Here is an 18,284-nt window from a genome sequence, read left to right as displayed (position 1 = left end):
GCTTTTGTATAAAGTTAAGTTATGTCAAATGAAATTATTATTATTATTATTATTATTATTATTTATCTTACGGTATATCAAAAATAACATTGAGCAAAATGTAATTGAAATATTGTCGATGTGGCCCTCCAGCAGTGCTCAGTTTGCTCATGCGGCCCCTGGTAAAAATTAATTGCCCACCCCTGACCTACATCAACAATTTGATTTGCCTGAATGGCTGGACAGGACAGATTAAAAATAAAATAAAAGTTTAAAATATCTAATTTAGATTTTTTTTAATTGATTAGTGGCCCTGAGATAGAGATTTGTCCAGGGTGTACACCGCCTTCCGCCCGGGTACAGCTGAGCTCGGCTTCAGGGCCCCCCGCGGACAAGGGACAAACGGTAGAAAATCAATGGATGGAAGGAACCGTTACAATTAAGAATCAAGATTAATACGAAAATAGTTTTTTGACACCCTTATCATTTATGTATGTTGGGTTGGACAAATTGATTTTTTCATTTTATGAAATCATGCGTTTGAGTTGCTTGTTGTTTTATCAATGGAATAATTGAAAAATTTAAATTCCAACATTTTACCGCTCTACGCAATGATTCCAATTGTTTGCATGAGTCAGAAATATAGTAGGAATTGTATTTTTTCCTAAATGATAGTTAATTAAGTAAATAAATATCAGTTGATATCATCCAATAACTACAATAGATTTGTATATGTTAGAATGTCTACATATTGGCCAAAAGTGTGAACTGTCAAATGTTCGTTTTACCAGTCCACAAACAATGAGTTTCACGTCACAACCAATTATGCAAATTACACCATTTTAAGAGTATATGGTGTACATTTAAATAATACAGTTCCTTTAGTCAGTCCACATAACATGTTACATTTAAAAACATTGGTCAATGTCTGATCATTTGACTGCAAGGTTGATAGTCGAATAAGACTTTTCCAAATGGAATTGTCAAGTAGTCGACTACTGTAAGACACCCCTGATAATCGTAAGTTAGTCCATGAATCCTCCTGCTAAGACGATTGCTATTTCAGTGTTTAGATGAAGTAAAACCCAATTGACAAAATTAAGAAATCCTTTTACTCACTTGAGGTACTTTGGAGTCTTTGGTAACAACTTCTCCGGCAGTCCTTCTTCATCGTCAAAGTGTTCTGCGGGCTCCACAATGACAGGACAGGGAGTTCTAGGTAAGGGAATGCAAACATGTTCAATCCTCCGTGGGACTTTTCTTCATACCGCAGGCATGTAGCGTAAGGCACTTTTGAAAGCTAGTCGTACAATGTCATTGTCGGAGAAAAACGTACGTGGTTAGCAGCAGTGCGCCTTCTGTGCAGCATTCCAGAGCTTTGCGTGCAGACGCTTTATTCGCAAACTCCACTATGCCTCGGCCAGTGGGCCGTCCACGGTCATCTGTCACCACGATAGATCGTTCCACCGGGCCAAACTGTGAAAACGCCTAAAACCAGCAGACGAACATTACACGACCGCTAACACCACCAAAAAAAATAACTCCTGTCCTCCCTTTACCTGTTCCAAAAGCTCATTGGTGACAACGGGTAGAAGGTTCCGCACAGAGAGGGCAGTACCATGTGTAGCAAAGCGGATTGTGATTTGTTGATAGTTCAATATTTTGCCATCTAGCTCAGATTTGGCAATCTCTGCAAGTGTTCGCGTCTCCTGAAAGAGAATTAAAAAGGTACACAGATTAATATACAATACCGACTATAAACAGTCAAATTTGATCTTTAAATAGGGATGGGCGATATGGCCTAAAATTTATATCGCAATATACATTGCAGCCACCTGCGATAACAATATATGTCAGTGGTTCTTAACCTTGTTGGAGGTACCGAACCCCACCAATTTCATATGCGCATTCACCGAACCCTTCTTTAGTGAAAAATAAAATGTTTTGTTTTTTTAAAATTCAAGAAAAAGTCATGTTTTTTTACGGGTGCACAAAATGAACCGTGCATGAACATCACCTTATTCAAAGAACAAAACCAACACAGTGCATGAACTCACAACAAATTACACACCTTACACACATTACCATGAATTGATTAACGTGGACCCCGACTTAAACAAGTTGAAAAACTTATTCGGGTGTTACCATTTAGTGGTCAATTGTACGGAATATGTACTGTACTATGCAAACTGTACTGTTTCATAGAATGTATTCTCTTCCTTTACAACCTACTAGTAAAAGTTTCAATCGATCAACCAAAAACCTGCAAATCAGATGGAAAATTAGAGGGAACATTGTTTGGGGGTATCCATAATACGCCGATAGGGAGAAGTTTTTATTTACACGATAAGTCGGATGTGTCTTTACCTCCGTGGCGGAGGCTCCGCCGAACCCCCGAGGCTGACTCACCGAAGCCCTAGGGTTCGATCGAACCCAGGTTAAGAACCACTGATATATGTCCTAAAATAATATTTGGTGTATACATGATAATAGAACCTTTTCAAAAATGGTTACAAAGGCTCCTAATTTAGCTGTTGAAGTATGAGGTAACATATTGCGTCATCTGCCGCGGAGGTAAAAAAAACGCTGTTGTTTTTAGGTTATAGAGTTTTTATCCAATCAGAATTCAGCTAGCTTATGTTGCCATGCTGTACCAAATCTGCCCGAAGCCTAAAGAATCGACAATGCTGGTGTCTGTGCACTGTAAGTGAACGGGCACATACAGTTGACAGACAGTTGTGATAGCCAATCAGATCACGAGTTGTTGTCAGTAAGACCTTCTAGATGGCCTAAAGCAGATACATAGTGATGTTATGAGCAAGGTAACATAAGAAGTCCATTACCCAGTAGCCGCGTTTAGACATGCCGTCAGTGGGATGTTTTTGATGAGCACCTTGTGGAGTAAACTTTAAGAAGTCAGCAAACACGCCTTGTCTGCATCTTTTATGATTAGACAAGACAACACTTTTATTTGCAAGGCCATTTTCAAGAAGGATATTTAAAGAGAAAGCACATCTTGTGAGACGATGTCGGCCAACCCCGAAAGCTCGAATGGGTTCTTGATTGTGAGTTCAGATATTTTGTTTATTTATATTTTTCACGTGTTTTTTGCAATTTCAATTTTGACAGTACCGCATAAGATATGTTTTAATTGCTGATGCGGGTGTATTGAATTTTAAATGCGCCAGAAAATTACCCGTTTTGTACACTGTTGAGGTGATTCAGTAGTGCGTAAATGTGTTTCTGTATAGTATTTCTCCAGCAATGGTCATGTGGGGACATAAATGATGGTATTTTGAGAGGTAATCATTGAAGTCGGACATCACTGAAGGCCTAGGTGGGAAACGCACGGCCCGCCACTGATTCTAACTGTACCAAAATTGACAAGATATTAGTTGTATCTTATTCGACCATAACACTCATAACAGGTTTGATTGCCACTGTAAGAAGTATCTGTGTGTTATTGAAAAGTGTATTATTCATACACAATGAAAACCTCTCATAAACTTCAGTGTCGTAAAGAGGAAAACGTGTTTAAAAAATCTTTTAGCAAGAGCAGAGCACATGAAAACATGCTAAATATGGATTATATGACTAATATAGTGTATACATACCAGACGAATAAAGCCAAATCCTCGTTCTCTGTTAATGAAAACCTCGGCCGTATTTCCATATTTTGAGAACATACCCACAAATTCTTCATCCGGAATATCCAGCGGTAAATTAGCAACAAACAGACGGCAGCGCTGCGTGAAGGTTTTCTCACCAGGCTTCCGAAAACTCGCAATATGAAGTTTCATTTCTGTGCGAGCATCCCCGCTTTGCTGCGAGGCTCCTTCTTTGTTGGACGGCCTTTGCTCGTCGGCTGCGGTGGGGGAGCCTGCCTCGATTTGGGGGCTCTGTAGTGGGCTGCTGCTGCACTGCAGGTTCGGTAACTGTCCGTTGCCGTCCGCCATGGCGTGGACTTTACACGAATGAAGCAGTACTAATGTGTTTATTTAGGGGGGCGGGGGGGAGCAGGTAGTTTCAAAAAGTGGAGATTTCTTCTTCCAATATGGCGACGGATGCGCGCGCAACTCTACTTCTTCTTTTTAATTTCCAGCAGACTGGACGCATCTCAGGCGTGTTGCTGCCCTCCACTGGTCTTTATTTGAATTCATTCGCCACCTTAGATCCTTTTATACCTGTATACCGGTAGTCCAGCCCAGCGGTCCCCAAACTTTTTGACTCCATCCATCCATCCATCCATCCATCTTCTACCGCTTATTCCCTTCGGGGTCACGGGGGGCACTGGAGCCTATCTCAGCTACAATCGGGCGGAAGGCGGTGTACACCCTGGACAAGTCGCCACCTCATCGCAGGGCCAACACAGATAGACAGACAACATTCACACTCACATTCACACAACATTCACACTCACATTCACACACTCACATTCACGACACCAGCAGATGACATGGCACCCCAAACCATCACTGATGGTTTGGGTTGGTTTGGTTTGCATTTCCTTTGGAAATCGAGGTCCCAGAGTCTGGAGGAAGACAGGAGAGGCACAGGATCCACGTTGCCTGAAGTCTAGTGTAAAGATTCCACCATCAGTGATGGTTTGGGGTGCCATGTCATCTGCTGGTGTCGGTCCACTCTGTTTCCTGAGATCCAGGGTCAACGCAGCCGTCTACCAGCAAGTTTTAGAGCACTTCATGCTTCCTGCTGCTGACCTGCTCTATGGAGATGGAGATTTCAAGTTCCAACAGGACTTGGCGCCTGCACACAGCGCAAAATCTACCTGTGCCTGGTTTACGGACCATGGTATTTCTGTTCTAAATTGGCCCGCCAACTCCCCTGACCTTAGCCCCATAGAAAATCTGTGGGGTATTGTGAAAAGGAAGATGCAGAATGCCAGACTCAAAAACGGAGAAGAGTTGAAGGCCACTATCAGAGCAACCTGGGCTCTCATAACACCTGAGCAGTGCCAGAAACTCATCGACTCCATGCCACGCCGCATTAACGCAGTAATTGAGGCAAAAGGAGCTCCAACCAAGTATTGAGTATTGTACATGCTCATATTTTTCATTTTCATACTTTTCAGTTGGCCAACATTTCTAAAAATCCCTTTTTTGTATTAGCCTTAAGTAATATTCTAATTTTGTGACACACGGAATTTTGGATTTTCATTTGTTGCCACTTCAAATCATCAAAATTAAATGAAATAAACATTTGAATGCATCAGTCTGTGTGCAATGAATAAATATAATGTACAAGTTACACCTTTTGAATGCAATTACTGAAATAAATCAAGTTTTTCAAAATATTCTAATTTACTGGCTTTTACCTGTATATATATATATATATATATATATATATATATATATCCTGAAAATATGCAAACAAAACTGTGTTTAGATAATTGATACTTCAAACTTGCATAAATAAATATTAAGGAATATAACATAACTTGGTTTCTGAGAGCTTCAAAATATAATGAATAAAATGCTAAAGTTGTTGATAAACAAGCAATTATTTTAATAATTAAATATGGTCATGTTAAATGAATTATTATGATAATTTAAAATGAATTATTTCAAATATGTTTATTTTAATGTATAATTCTATGGCTGGATGTAATAAGGAGTCAGGAAAAATAAAAATAAAAATACAATAAATGTTGATGTTTTTAGCAAAATATAGTAACATTTTATTTAGTTTTTTTTTTTTTAAATTAATAAATATATTCATTTTTAGGTAAGATAAACATAATAATACAATTTATCTCTAGGCTGGATGATTTATTTCTTGTCACCCTGTTGTCGTCGTGAAAAAAGGCAGTCCTCACTCAGGTCCGCATGGAGCTGGAGGGGGCGTGGCCTCCAGCTACGGCTGAAAATCGGGAGATTTTCGGGAGAATATTTGTCCCGGGAGGTTTTCGGGAGAGGCGCTGAATTTCGGGAGTCTCCCGGAAAATTCGGGAGGGTTGGCAAGTATGATTATGGCTCTCTCTTCATTGTACTCACTGCGGTATTTGAGGGTACGGGTGACGCTTTCTTCCTCTCCGCGTGTGCATTTCCCATCAGTGTGCTTACCAATCATTTCCAATCCTTTAATTAGTGCACAGTGCCCCAGCCTCAGCCTTGTGTACACCACAGTGTCCCTAATTCCCATTTTGAAACTTTGTGTGTGTTTTATGTTGGATTTTAATGAAAAATAACACCTTCCCTTACTCCCCTGTTCCCACTCTTTTTGCCACATTCTGTCTGTTTCTTCTTGTATTCCGCATTTCCACTCCACCCTTCCATAGTACTTTTATTCCTATTTCATTTTTGTTTGATGCCTTTTTTGCTCTCTGGTCAGCCTCCTCATTTCCCTGTACTCCCACATGTGTTGGCAACCCAATCTCTGCATTCTTCCCAGCATTACCATTGCTTCACTAATTAAGTAGTTTCTTGCCACACTCTTCCCACCCATCAATACTGCTGCTGAATCAGTGGCTTAACCTCCTCCGGCCATCCAAGTGTCCATAAAATAGCCACAAGCTCTCCTGTAAATACTGATAGTTTGTTTGAAACCATGCCGTATTTGCAACTGTGGGATGCTCACCCCTATCGCTGCCCTTCCATTAATCATATTTCTGGAACCGTCTGTGTATATCTGCATGTAATCTGATCATTTGTTCTCGAAATGTTTGTTTGTTACTTCTACAGGATCACCTGCATCCATTCTTATATTGAACGATCCACATCGGACTCTGACAGGATCCAAGGAGGAACAGGTAACCAACTGCAAATCACATAGTCCTAGCTCCACTGCTCTGCTCCTTCCTGAGTGCATGAAGTGTTTCCTCCTCCCTTGTAGTTCCCAGTGCTCTCCCAGCACCCTCTCAGTGTGAATTAAAGACCCCCCAGCTCTGCAATTTAGCCCAGTACTTCAGCGCCAGTTTGCTCCTCCTCACTTCTATTGAAGTTTCACCCGTTTCTACCAAAAGAGCTTGACTATAGGAGTAGTTCTGAACGCCCCTGTGCATACCCGAAGTGCTTCTTAGCTGTTTGAGGTCGGACGGGGGAGCAGCCCTATGTACAATGCAACCATAATCAATATTTGATCTAATTACTGCTTTATATATATGCTCGTTAATGTTTCCCTGCTAGCGCCTTAGTCTGTTCCCACAAGACATCTCAATACATTCATAAATGTTTCCCACTTGGCCGTTATTTTCTTTATATGCTCCCTCCAAGTCATTTTCCCCCTCAAACATTAATTTATTCATTTTCCTCCGCTTATCCGAGGTTGGGTTGCGGGGGTAGCAGCCTAAGCAGAGAAGCCCAGACTTCCCTCTTCCCAGCTACTTCGTCCAGCTCCTCCCGAGGGATCCCGAGGCGTTCCCAGGCCAGCCGGGAGACATAGTCTTCCAAACGTGTGTCCTTGGTCTTTCCCGTGGCCTCCTACCGGTCGGACGTGCCCTAAACACCTCCCCAGGGAGGCGTCCGGGTGGCACCCTGACCAGATGCCCGAACCACCTCATCTGGCTCTTCTCGATGTGAAGGAACAGCGACTTTACTTTGAGCTCCTCCCGGATGACAGAGCTTCTCACCCTATCTCTAAGGAAGAGCCCGTCACCCGACGGAAGAAACTAATTTCGACAGTTTGTACCCGTGATCTTGTCCTTTCAGTCGTAACCCAAAGCTCATGACCATAGGTGAGGATGGGAACGTAGTTCGACCGGTAAATTGAGAGCTTTGCCTTCCGGCTCAGCTCCTTCTTCACCACAACGGATTGATACAGTGTCTGCATTACTGCAGACGCCGCACCGATCCGCCTGTCGATCTCACAATCCACTCTTCCCTTCACTCGTGGACAAGACTCAGAATTACTCGAACTCTTCCACTTGGGGCAAGAGCTCTTCCCCAACCCGGAGATGGCACTCCACCCTTTTCCGGACGAGAACTATGGACTCGGATTTGGAGGTGCTGATTCTCATCCCAGTCGCTTCACACTCGGCTGCGAACCGATCCAGTGAGAGCGGAAGATCCTGGCCAGATGAAGCCATCAGGACCACATCATCTGCAAAAAGCACAGACCTAATCCTGCAGCCACCAAACCCGATCCCCTCAACGCCCTGACTGCGCCTAGAATTCTGTCCATGAAAGTTACGAACAGAATTGGTGACAAAGGACAGCCTTGGCGGAGTCCAACCCTCAATGAAAATTAGTCCGACTCACTGCCGGCAATGCGGACCAAGCTCTGACACTGATCATACAGCGAGCGGACCGCCACAATCAGACAGTCCGATACTCCCCACAGGACTTCCCGAGGCACACGGTCGAATGCCTTCTCCAAGTGCACAAAGCACATGTAGACTTGTTGGCTAAACTCCCATGGACCCTCAAGGACCCTGCCGAGTGTATAGAGCTGGTCCACAGTTCCACGACCAAGACGAAAACCACACTGCTCCTCCTGAATCCGAGGTTCGACTATCCAGCGTAGCCTCCTCTCCAGTACACCTGAATAGACCTTCGGAGTGTGATCCCACAATAGTTGGAACACACCCTCCGGTTCCCCTTCTTAAAGAGAGGAACCACCACCCCAGGTCTGCCAATCCAGAAGCACCGCCCCCAATGTCCACGCGATGTTGCAGAGTCTTGTCAACCAAGACAGCCCCACAGCATCCAAAGCCTTGGGGATCATCCACACCCAGGGAGCTTTTTAATTACCTCTGCAACCTCAGCCCCAGAAATAGGAGAGCCCACCACAGATTCCCCAGGAACTGCTTTCTCCTAGGTCTAGGAAGACGTGTAGGTGGGATTGAGGAGGTCTTTGAAGTATTCCCTCCACTGATCCACAGCATCCGCAGTATTTATCTTGACAATTTACTGTATGCTGTAATCACAACCTCCCAAATATCGGACAAAGTAGTAAGCCAGAAGTCCCCAAGCTACGGCCCGAGGGCCAGATACGGCCCACCAGCGTCCAAAATCCGGCCCGCAGGAAGTTTTATTCAATATTTTTTATTTTTTTGGATTTTTTTTTTTTAATATGTCCTTTCGAGCCCATCCATCAATCCATTTGCTACCGCTTGTTAGTCTCGGGGTCTCATAGCCGCTCAGGCAAATCATCCATCCATCCATCCATCTTCTTCCGCTTATCCGAGGATGGGTCGCGGGGGCAGCAGCCTAAGCAGGGAAGTCGGAAAATGCATTTTCCCATCAATAACGTGACGTCATCACGTTTGCACCGCAGCGTCGGGCGAGCGTGCGGCAAGTTTCAGTCAATTAGTGCTCGAGGGAAAAAAATGGCAAAATCTTTGGGGGAATGTAAAATAGACTTTAATAGCTTTTAAACATCAGTGGACTTATTACTTTTTTTTGTTCAGTGTAAGGAGAAGGCAGTTCGTCTAATCTGCAAAGAGACAATATATGTATTTATGTATAGCCCAATGTTTTTTAACCAATGCGGCCCCGGGTTAAAAACTTTGGGGAACCTCTGGATTACGCCATTCTTTGTGCAATTTCTATACATTAATAACAACATCCAATTGATTTATCGATTATTAATTTAAAATGATTGATTCAGCTGTTCACACTTAATTAAACTTAGCATTATATAAATTCACTAATTGTAACTATTTAACAACAGATACGTGTTTTGACATTTCTAATTCATCAAATATGCATGGTGTTCTTTCTATAGGGTTCAATGAAGATTAATGGCCATCGTCACGGTGACGTCACGGTGATTCTTTGCACCCTCTTTTTTTATCCCCCTTCCTGTTTGAGCCGCACACTCTCAGCACTTTGGTTTCTGTCTGCGAGCAGTCCAGTGGTCTCTCTTGGCTTCTTCACCCGGTAAGTCCTGTTTAGCTGGAGGCGTGCCACTGACTTACGACGAGCAAATTGTTCAAAGATTATTTTAAAAACGACCAGTTCGTGATGTGTTGTGCAATTTTCATCGCCTCCAACTACGCGTGCCGAGTCAGCGTTTAAAGGCTATTTAAGTTGACGTTGGCATCAGGCAAGTTGAAATAGGGCTTGCTGTTTTTCCAACATCAACCCTATAAATAGCCTCCTTAATTATTCAGTTCGGGAGCAGCAAAGATCGGCTGCATGCAGATGAGGGATCTTTTAATTATTTACACACAGTTATGAGTCGTGATGAGACGCTATAAGTTGCGCAACACGTCATGTTTGCATATTGTTCATGATATTACCTCCATATGTATACGTATATGTGCAGTCGTACAAGAGCAGAAGTTAATCCCTCGCCATGTGTCAAGTTGACACAACTAAGCTGCTACAATAGTTGGTGGGACTTCAGACGCGGAACATTTCAACTTTTACACTCACAATCTGCACATTTCTGCAGGAGAACCAGACCCTCATTCAAATACCTTTTAAGCGGCACTCAGGTTGTTGTTTTTTAAACTCCAGGCTTTGGTCAGACACTTCAAAGTTACAGAGTTAAATCTCAACTTTTCTTTTGAGTCCTCGGTATGTCTTTATGTGCTTAACGGTAGCGCCAGCACTCGGAGGAGCTTAGCCAATGGATCTTTCGGAGTCCTGCCTCGTTAGTCTACATCAGTGTTTTTCAACCACAGTGCCGCGGCACACTAGTGTGCCGTGAGATACAGTCTGGTGTGCCGTGGGAGATTATCTAAATTCACCTATTTGGGTTAAATGTATTTTTTGCAAACCAGTAATTATAGTCTGCAAATGATGTGTTGTTGTTGAGTGTCGGTGCTGTCTAGAGCTCGGCAGAGTAACCGTGTAATACTCTTCCATATCAGTAGGTGGCAGCCGGTTGCTAATCGCTTTGTAGATGTCGGAAACAGCGTGAGGCAGTGTGCAGGTAAAAAGGTGTCTAATGCTTAAATCAAAAATAAACAAACAGGTGAGTGCCCCTAAGACAAGGCATTGAAGCTTAAGGAAGGCTATGCAGAACGAAACTAAAACTGAACTGGCTACAAAGTAAACAAAAATAGAATGCCGGACGACAGCAAAGACTCACTGCGGAGCAAAGACGGCGTCCACAATGCACATCCGAACATGACATGACAATCAACAATGTCCCCACAAAGAAGGATAAAAACAACTGTTCTTGATTGCTAAAACAAAGTACATGCGGGAAATATCGCTCAAAGGAAGACATGAAACTGCTACAGGAAAATACCAAAAAAAAGAGGAAAAGCCACCAAAATAGGAGTGCAAGACAAGAACTAAAACACTAAAACACAGGAAAACAGCAAAAAAAACTCCAAATAAGTCAGGGGGTGATGTGACAGGTGGTGACAGTACACCTATTTTGAGACAAGAGCTATATTGATGCATGCTTGGTTATGGTTTAAAGTCATATCAACAATTGCGACAACGACTTTTTACTGTCAACTGAGTTTAGTTTTTTATTGATTTCTGCTGGTGGTGTGCAGCCGGATTTTTTCAATGCAGAAAATGTGCCCTGGCTCAAAAAAGGTTGAAAAACACTGGTCTACATTGTGCAACTGGAGTCTGCCATAGAAAACTCTACTCAAAAGTTAAAACATGGCACTTCAAGTGAAGAAGGCCCTTGATTTGTTTTTCTCAGAACTGATCCCTTCTGCTATCGGTGTGTGTACCTCTGGCCCAGGGTTGACTGAAGCTAAAAAGCTAGCATAAAACGCTAACATTAGCTTGTTATAATAGGAACAGCTAGCCTACTTGCAAAGTGTCAAAACCCATGAATTTTAGGTTTATATTAATAAAACTAACAAATATGCTAGCATAACCCATGCTAACATAGGAGATGTTAACATACGTCTAAAATGGCGTCAAGTATCAAAATCTGGGATTTTTGGGTTTAAACATGCAAAATTAGCTAAAAAGTTAGCATACAACATTAGCATGCTAGCCATATAGGAAAAGCTAGTACACTGCTAAGATGGCACCAAGTATCAAAATCCATGATTTTAGATGTATACAAATAGAATTTGAAGAAATGCAAGCATAAAATGTTATCATGATAACATAGGAAAAGTTGGCATACTTCTAAGATGGCGCCAATTATCAAAATGAATGACTTTCAGGTTTAAAATGTACAAATGTAGCTCAAAAGTTACCATAAAGCATTAGCTTGCTAACACTAGCATTATGACATAGGAAAAGTTAGCATATTTCTAAGATGGCACAAAGTATCAAAATCCATGATTTATAGATTCAAATGAATACAATTTGTAAACATATTTTTTTTACTTGCAAATCATTTTTTTAAATTGAGGAACATTTTATTTTTTCTTGTGAAACTTTTTTTCTACTTGCGGATTGTATTTTTAATTGAAGAAAATTGTTTTCATACTTGCAAATCGTTCTTTTGTGAATAATTTTTTTTTTCTTGCAGAAAATTGTTTTGATTGAAGAAAATCTGTTTTTTTACTTGTAAATCGTTTTTGTAATTGAAGAAAATTGTTTTTATTATAGTGAATTGTTTTTTATAGAATGATTATTTTATTTTATTTAAAAAAAGTTTTTTTATTTTTTTTATTTTTCTAATTAAATCAACATAAAAAAACACAAGATACTCTTACAACCAGTGCACCAACCCAAAAAAAACCCCCTCCCCCATCCACACTCATCCACACTCATTCACACAGAAGGGGCTGTCTCTTTCCGTTATTAAACTTCTGGTTCCTACAATATCGAACAATACAGTCCTTGAAGCACACATTATTGTGTGTGCTGCTGGTCTACTAACATTTTCATTAATTACTATTTTGTATGTGATTATATTGTTTTACTTTCTTTTTTATTCAAGAAGAAGTTGTATTTATTTATTTATCTTATTATTATTTTTTTTTTTTTAAAGGGACCTTATCTTCACCAGACCAGGTTGTCAATGAAATCAGATTGTTCAAAAGGGTTCTTAAAACCAGGTTAAGTCCACCTTCACCCAAGTACACTGAAAACCAGGGAACACAATAGATTGCATACAATCCACAAACAAAATTACATTTTCAAAATAAGCACCCATGTACAGTCCAGATCACGTCCAAGTCGGACTCAGCAACACACACTGTCATGTCTGTGTAATCATGTTTTGTTTTAAGTCATGTTTTATTTAGTTTCTGGCTTTTCACTCCCTTGTCTTGTTTGCATGATTACCCATTAGTTTCACCTGTTCCACGTTTGGACTCATTGTGCACTCTTGTTTGTCACCATAGCAACCATTAGTTTTCACCTGTCACGTCACGCACCTGTTTCACGTTTTGAGTCACGCACCTGTTTTCGTTAATCATGTCTGTGTTATTTAAGCTTTTCATTTTCTGTTGTTCGTCCTGACGACCTCACACCACATTTATGCTCTGTCCATGCCTGATACTTCTTTTCATGTCCATCGTTCACGCTGCTCCTTTTTTGTCCATGCCAAGTAAGTTTTCTTTATTCAAGCCAGTTTGCAAGTTTTGTTTAATTGTTCATAGTTTCTGCCAATGTGCAAGTTTTGTGTTTATAGTCTAGTTTTGTTTCTCCGCCACTGTGCGCACTTTTCGTTTATTCCTTTTTTTTGATAAATATAAATAAATCATGTACCTTCATTCCCGTCTCGCCCGAGCCAACTTTCCGTTGCATCCCGGAAAAGCAAACTCCCAAGATCAAGTCCTGACACACACCTTCATTTATGTACGCTCAAATTAGGGAACACAACAACAGATTGCATATCATCTAGAAACAAAATTACATTTTCAAAATAAGCCTTTGAGCACTTCCCATCTTTTTTTTTTTTAATGTTTTTTGACATCATTATCGTTTTCAACCATATAACTTTCTAATAATTTCTAATAATTTTATTTGCAAATTGTCTTTTTTACTTACGAATCCTTTTTAATAGAATATTTTGTAATTTATCTGCAAATGTTTTTTTGTTTATAGAATATTGGGGTTTTTACTTGTGAAACTTTTTTTTTTTAACTTGAATTGCAAACATTTTTTTGTTTAACTTGCGAATAGTTTTTTCAATAGAAAAAAAAGTTTTTAATTGCGAATCGTTTTTATTACTTGCAGATTTTTTTTCAACTTACGAATAGTTTTTTTACTCACAGAAAATATATTTTTTAAATGAAGAAAAAAAAAAAATATATATATATATATATATATTTTTTTTTTTCAACTTGCAAATCGTTTTTTTAATTAAAATAAATGTTTTACTTGTGAATTGTTGGGCGTGACTAAAAAACATTTTTGTGTTTGTGGAGTTTTGGCAGTAATTAAACTCCATAAAAGCGTACACTAAACTACGGCGGCACTCCAGTTTTTGTTCGTAATCTGTTCCAAAAGGTCAGACGAAGAACAGATCGCACCAAAACCGAAGCAATTTTTTCCCATTCGAAATAACGTCAATCTGAGACACTGAAAAATATAATTAGAAAATACATTTCATAGAGAAAGACTGGGGACAGAAAGACCATTTTTTCAAAAGCTGCACTTTTTAATGTCCAAAACTAATGTAACGCTATTGAATGCAGGCAAGTCAAACACTTGTGCCAGGCGAAAATCCAGCATTTGGACTGAAGCCTGTCCCATTAGACGGCCCTCAAGCTTGTTGATTTTTTTTTCTTCTAAAAAAGGATTTAATTTTCTCTTCCCTTTCTCAGTGTTCCCTTGGCAACATTTCAAAGTGCATGCAGATATTTGGGGTCAGTGATGGAGTTCTGGCCGACCCTGGCCCAGATCCTGCTGATGAGCAACCTCGCGGACCGGCTGCAAATGGTGCAGATGCGAGATTTCAGCATGAAGGACATCATTCAGCTCCACCCTTCAAGTAATTGCACGCTGGTGTTCAAGTATACGTATATATAGATGTATGTATGTATGTATAACGTTAAAAACCAATTATTGTCTCGTATTGTCTCTCTGGTTTCCATAGCAACGCCTCATCCTGGAGGATTCAAGTGCTTCACATGTCAAGATGCTGCAGATAACTACGAGTGTAACCGCTGGGCACCGGACGTGTATTGTCCACAAGGTACCATCTCATCATGCACCGTTAACAGTCTTGTTTTTACGGGGAATTACAGTGAATGGAAAACTGAACCACTTTTTTTTTTTTTACCGTAAAATCTACATACTTTTTTGTTCCTTACAGTAGATGGAAAAATGGTGCAACTGTTATTTTTACATGACAATTCTGCCGACTGAGCTGCATTTCTTTTCATCGTAAAATCTCATTGTTTTTACAGTGCATTACTGTAAATGTAAAAACAGCACCATTGTATTTTTACAGCAAAATTCTGGCGACAGAGCAGATCGTTTTTTACTGTAAAATCTGCTAGCATTTTTTTTACAGTGCATTACCGTACATTAAAAAACGTCACCATTATTATTTTTATGGTAAAAAAATGTTTTACCCTAAAACCTAATTTATTTATTCCTACAGTGTATTACCGTAAATTGAAAAATGGTGCCACTATTATTTTTAGGTAAAATTCTGGCCACAGAATTGCCTAGTTTTTTTTTTGTTTGTTTTTGGCGTAAAATCTCCGGCTGTTGTTTTTACAGTGCATTACTGTGAATGGAAAAATGGTACGACTGTTATTTGTTATTTTATGGTAAAGTTCTGGAATTTGAGTTGCCAGTTTTTTACCGTAGTATCTACACTTTTTTTTTGTACAGTGCATTACCGTAAATTGAAAAACAGTGCCAGTATTTTTTAAAGCTAAAGTATGGCAACTGAATTGCCAGTTTTATATATTTTTTTATGGTAAAATCTCCGGTTGTAGTTTTTACAGTGCACTACTGTAAATGTAAAAACAGTACCATTGTATTTTTACAGCTAAATTCAGGCAACTTAGCAGCCAGTTTTTTTTACCGTAAAATTATTTTTATGGTAAAATTCTAGCGACTGAGTTTCAAGGGGGTTTTTTTAACCGCAAAATCTCTGGTTGTTTTTACAGTGTTTTACTGTAAATGTAAAAACAGTACCATTGTTATTTCGTAAAATCTACTAACTTTTTTTTTCAAGTGAATTACTGTAAATGGAAAAACTAGCACTGTTATTTTTACGGTAAAATTCTGGCGACTGAGCTTCCAGTTTCTGACCGTAAAAATCTTGGAACTTTTATTTACAGTTCAATACAGTAAATTTAAAAACGGTAACACTGTTACTTTTACAGTAAGGTTTTGGAACTGAGTTGTCAGTTTTTTACAGTGCAATATCGTAAATTGAAAAATGGTACCACTATTATTTTTTGGTAAAATTCTGGCCACTGAATTGCCTGTTTTTGTTTTTGTTTTTTTCAGCGTAAAATTTCCGGCTGTTGTTTTTACAGTGCATTACTGTAAATGGAAAAACAGTACTACTGTTATTTAATGGTAAAGTTCTGGAACTTGAGCTGCAAGTTTTTTTTACCGTAACACCTACACTTTGCTATTTAAAACATTTTTTTTTTACAGTGTAAATTGAAAAAACACTGCCAGTATCTTTTTCGGCAAAATTCTGGCGACTGAATTGACAGTTTTATTTTTTTCCGGTAAAATCTCTGGTTGTAGTTTTTATAGTGCATTAATGTAAATGAAAAAACTGTACCACTGTTATCTTTACGGTCAAATTCTGGCAACTGAGCAGCCAATTTTTACTGATGCTTGTTCTTACAGTGCATCACCGTAAAAATTGTACCAAAAATTCTGCCGACAGAGTTGTCAGTTTGTTTGTTTTTTACCATAAAAATCTACCGACTTTTTTGACGGCGTATCTGAAGTCCTGGAAAGTAACTCATAGATGGTCTTTCAGACAGCAGGTACTGTTACACCACCCATGTGATGGATCGCCATGGCAACAGCATCTCCGTGACCAAGCGATGTGTCACCCCGGAGGCGTGTCTGTTGACGGGCTGTGCTGACGTCCATGACGGAGGCCACCAGGTACGTGCAGACGCCGCCATGTCGCTCTGGCTGACGCGTGGTGAAAAAGTGTGTTTTATTTCAGGTGTGCTCGTCCTGCTGCCAGGGGAACATTTGCAACGTGTCGCTTCCCAGAAACCACAGCGTCGCCCTTTTCTCCTCCACGTCCCCTCTGGCCAGCGGGGCAGCCGCGCAACATCACGCACAGACACCGAGTGACGTCATCATCATTTGCGTCCTTGCACTAGGATGTCGATGAGACGCAAATAGAGACCGGACGTGGACATGATAATTCCAAAAAACAAAAACATGTGGTTTATGATGACTTTGCAGTTTTTATTTCAAAACACATGGCAGCTCTGTGCTCATAAACCAGATCGTACTGTGCAAAACTTCTTTAGCCTGTGTGATATCATGTGCGATAAAATCTATCGTGCAGAGTGTTGACTTGAGTGTGATATCATGTGCGATACAAGCAGTCCTGTAGAGTGTTTACTTGTGTGTGATATCATGTGCGATATAAGCAGTCCTGTAGCGTGTTTACTCATGTGTGATATCATGTGCGATAACATCTAACGTGCAGAGTGTTTACTTGTGTGGGATATCATGTGCGATACCAGCAGTCCTGTAGAGTGTTTACTCATGTGCGATATTATGTGCGATAAAATCTATCGTGCAGAGTGTTTACTTGTGTGTGATATCATGTGCGATACAAGCAGTCCTGTAGAGTGTTTACTCATGTGTGATATCATGTGCGATACAAGCAGTCCTGTAGAGTATTTTTCCTCATGTGTTATCATGTGCAATAAAATCTATCATGCAGAGTGTTGACTTGAGTGTGATATCATGCGCGATACAAGCAGTCCTGTAAAGAGTAAAAATTACTCATGTGTGATGTCATGTGCGATACAAGCAGTCCTGTAGAGTGTCTACTCATGTGTGAGATCATGTGCGATAAAATCTATCGTGCAGAGGGTTGGCTTGAGTGTGATATCATGTGCGAAACAAGCAATCGTGTAGAGTGTTGACTTGAGTGTGATATCATGTGCGAAACAAGCAATCCTGTAGAGTGTTTACTTGTGTGTGATATCCTGTGCAATACAAGCAGTCCTGTAGAGTGTTTACTTGTGTGTGATAACATATGTGAAACAAGCAGTTCTTCTGCATGTTTACTAATGTGTGATATCATGTGCGATACAAACAGTCCTGCATGGTGTTTACTTGTGTGTGATACAATGTGCGAAACAAGCAGCCCTTCTGCGTGTTTATTCATGTGTAATATCATGTGTGATACAAGCAGTCCTGTAGACTGTTTACTTGTGTGTGATATCATATGCCAAACAAGCAGTCCTTCTGCGTGTTCACTCGTGTGATATCATGTGCAATACTAGCAGTCTTGTAGTGTTTACTTGTGTGCGATATCAGGTGCAATAAAATCTATCGTGCAGTGTTTAA

At 40.2% G+C, this 18,284-nt stretch overlaps 2 protein-coding genes across 6 annotated transcripts in view; one reads left to right on the top strand and one right to left on the bottom strand.

Moving 5' to 3' along the window:
* LOC133622330 (paraspeckle component 1-like) overlaps positions 1-4,017 on the bottom strand; it is a 23,974-nt gene extending 19,957 nt beyond the window's left edge. Inside the window, exons 1-4 of the mRNA XM_061984947.2 lie at positions 3,594-4,017; positions 1,539-1,688; positions 1,316-1,467; positions 1,099-1,194 (exon numbers count right to left, since the gene is read on the bottom strand). Of these exons, the coding sequence (XP_061840931.1) occupies positions 1,099-1,194; positions 1,316-1,467; positions 1,539-1,688; positions 3,594-3,935 (740 nt within the window). The 5' untranslated portion in view covers positions 3,936-4,017. The remainder of the gene's footprint in view (positions 1-1,098; positions 1,195-1,315; positions 1,468-1,538; positions 1,689-3,593) is intronic.
* Positions 1-18,284, top strand: part of LOC133622331 (ly6/PLAUR domain-containing protein 6-like) — a 26,371-nt gene extending 8,087 nt beyond the window's left edge. For 2 of the 5 annotated variants that reach the window (XM_061984949.1, XM_061984948.1), the window contains exons 2-7: positions 5,802-6,745; positions 9,661-9,815; positions 14,585-14,751; positions 14,857-14,955; positions 16,720-16,850; positions 16,915-18,284. In XM_061984949.1, coding sequence (XP_061840933.1) covers positions 9,667-9,815; positions 14,585-14,751; positions 14,857-14,955; positions 16,720-16,850; positions 16,915-17,088 — 720 coding nt within the window. In that variant the 5' untranslated portion in view covers positions 5,802-6,745; positions 9,661-9,666 and the 3' untranslated portion in view covers positions 17,089-18,284. Of the gene's footprint in view, positions 1-5,607; positions 6,746-9,660; positions 9,816-14,584; positions 14,752-14,856; positions 14,956-16,719; positions 16,851-16,914 lie in introns of those variants that run through there. The other 3 variants (XM_061984950.1, XM_061984952.1, XM_061984951.1) reach the window with 3 other exon arrangements.

Source organism: Nerophis lumbriciformis, linkage group LG23, assembly GCF_033978685.3.
Source record: "Nerophis lumbriciformis linkage group LG23, RoL_Nlum_v2.1, whole genome shotgun sequence".
In the NCBI taxonomy this organism is placed as follows: Eukaryota; Metazoa; Chordata; class Actinopteri; order Syngnathiformes; family Syngnathidae; genus Nerophis; species Nerophis lumbriciformis.
This window is presented reverse-complemented; position numbering and strand designations above follow the sequence as displayed.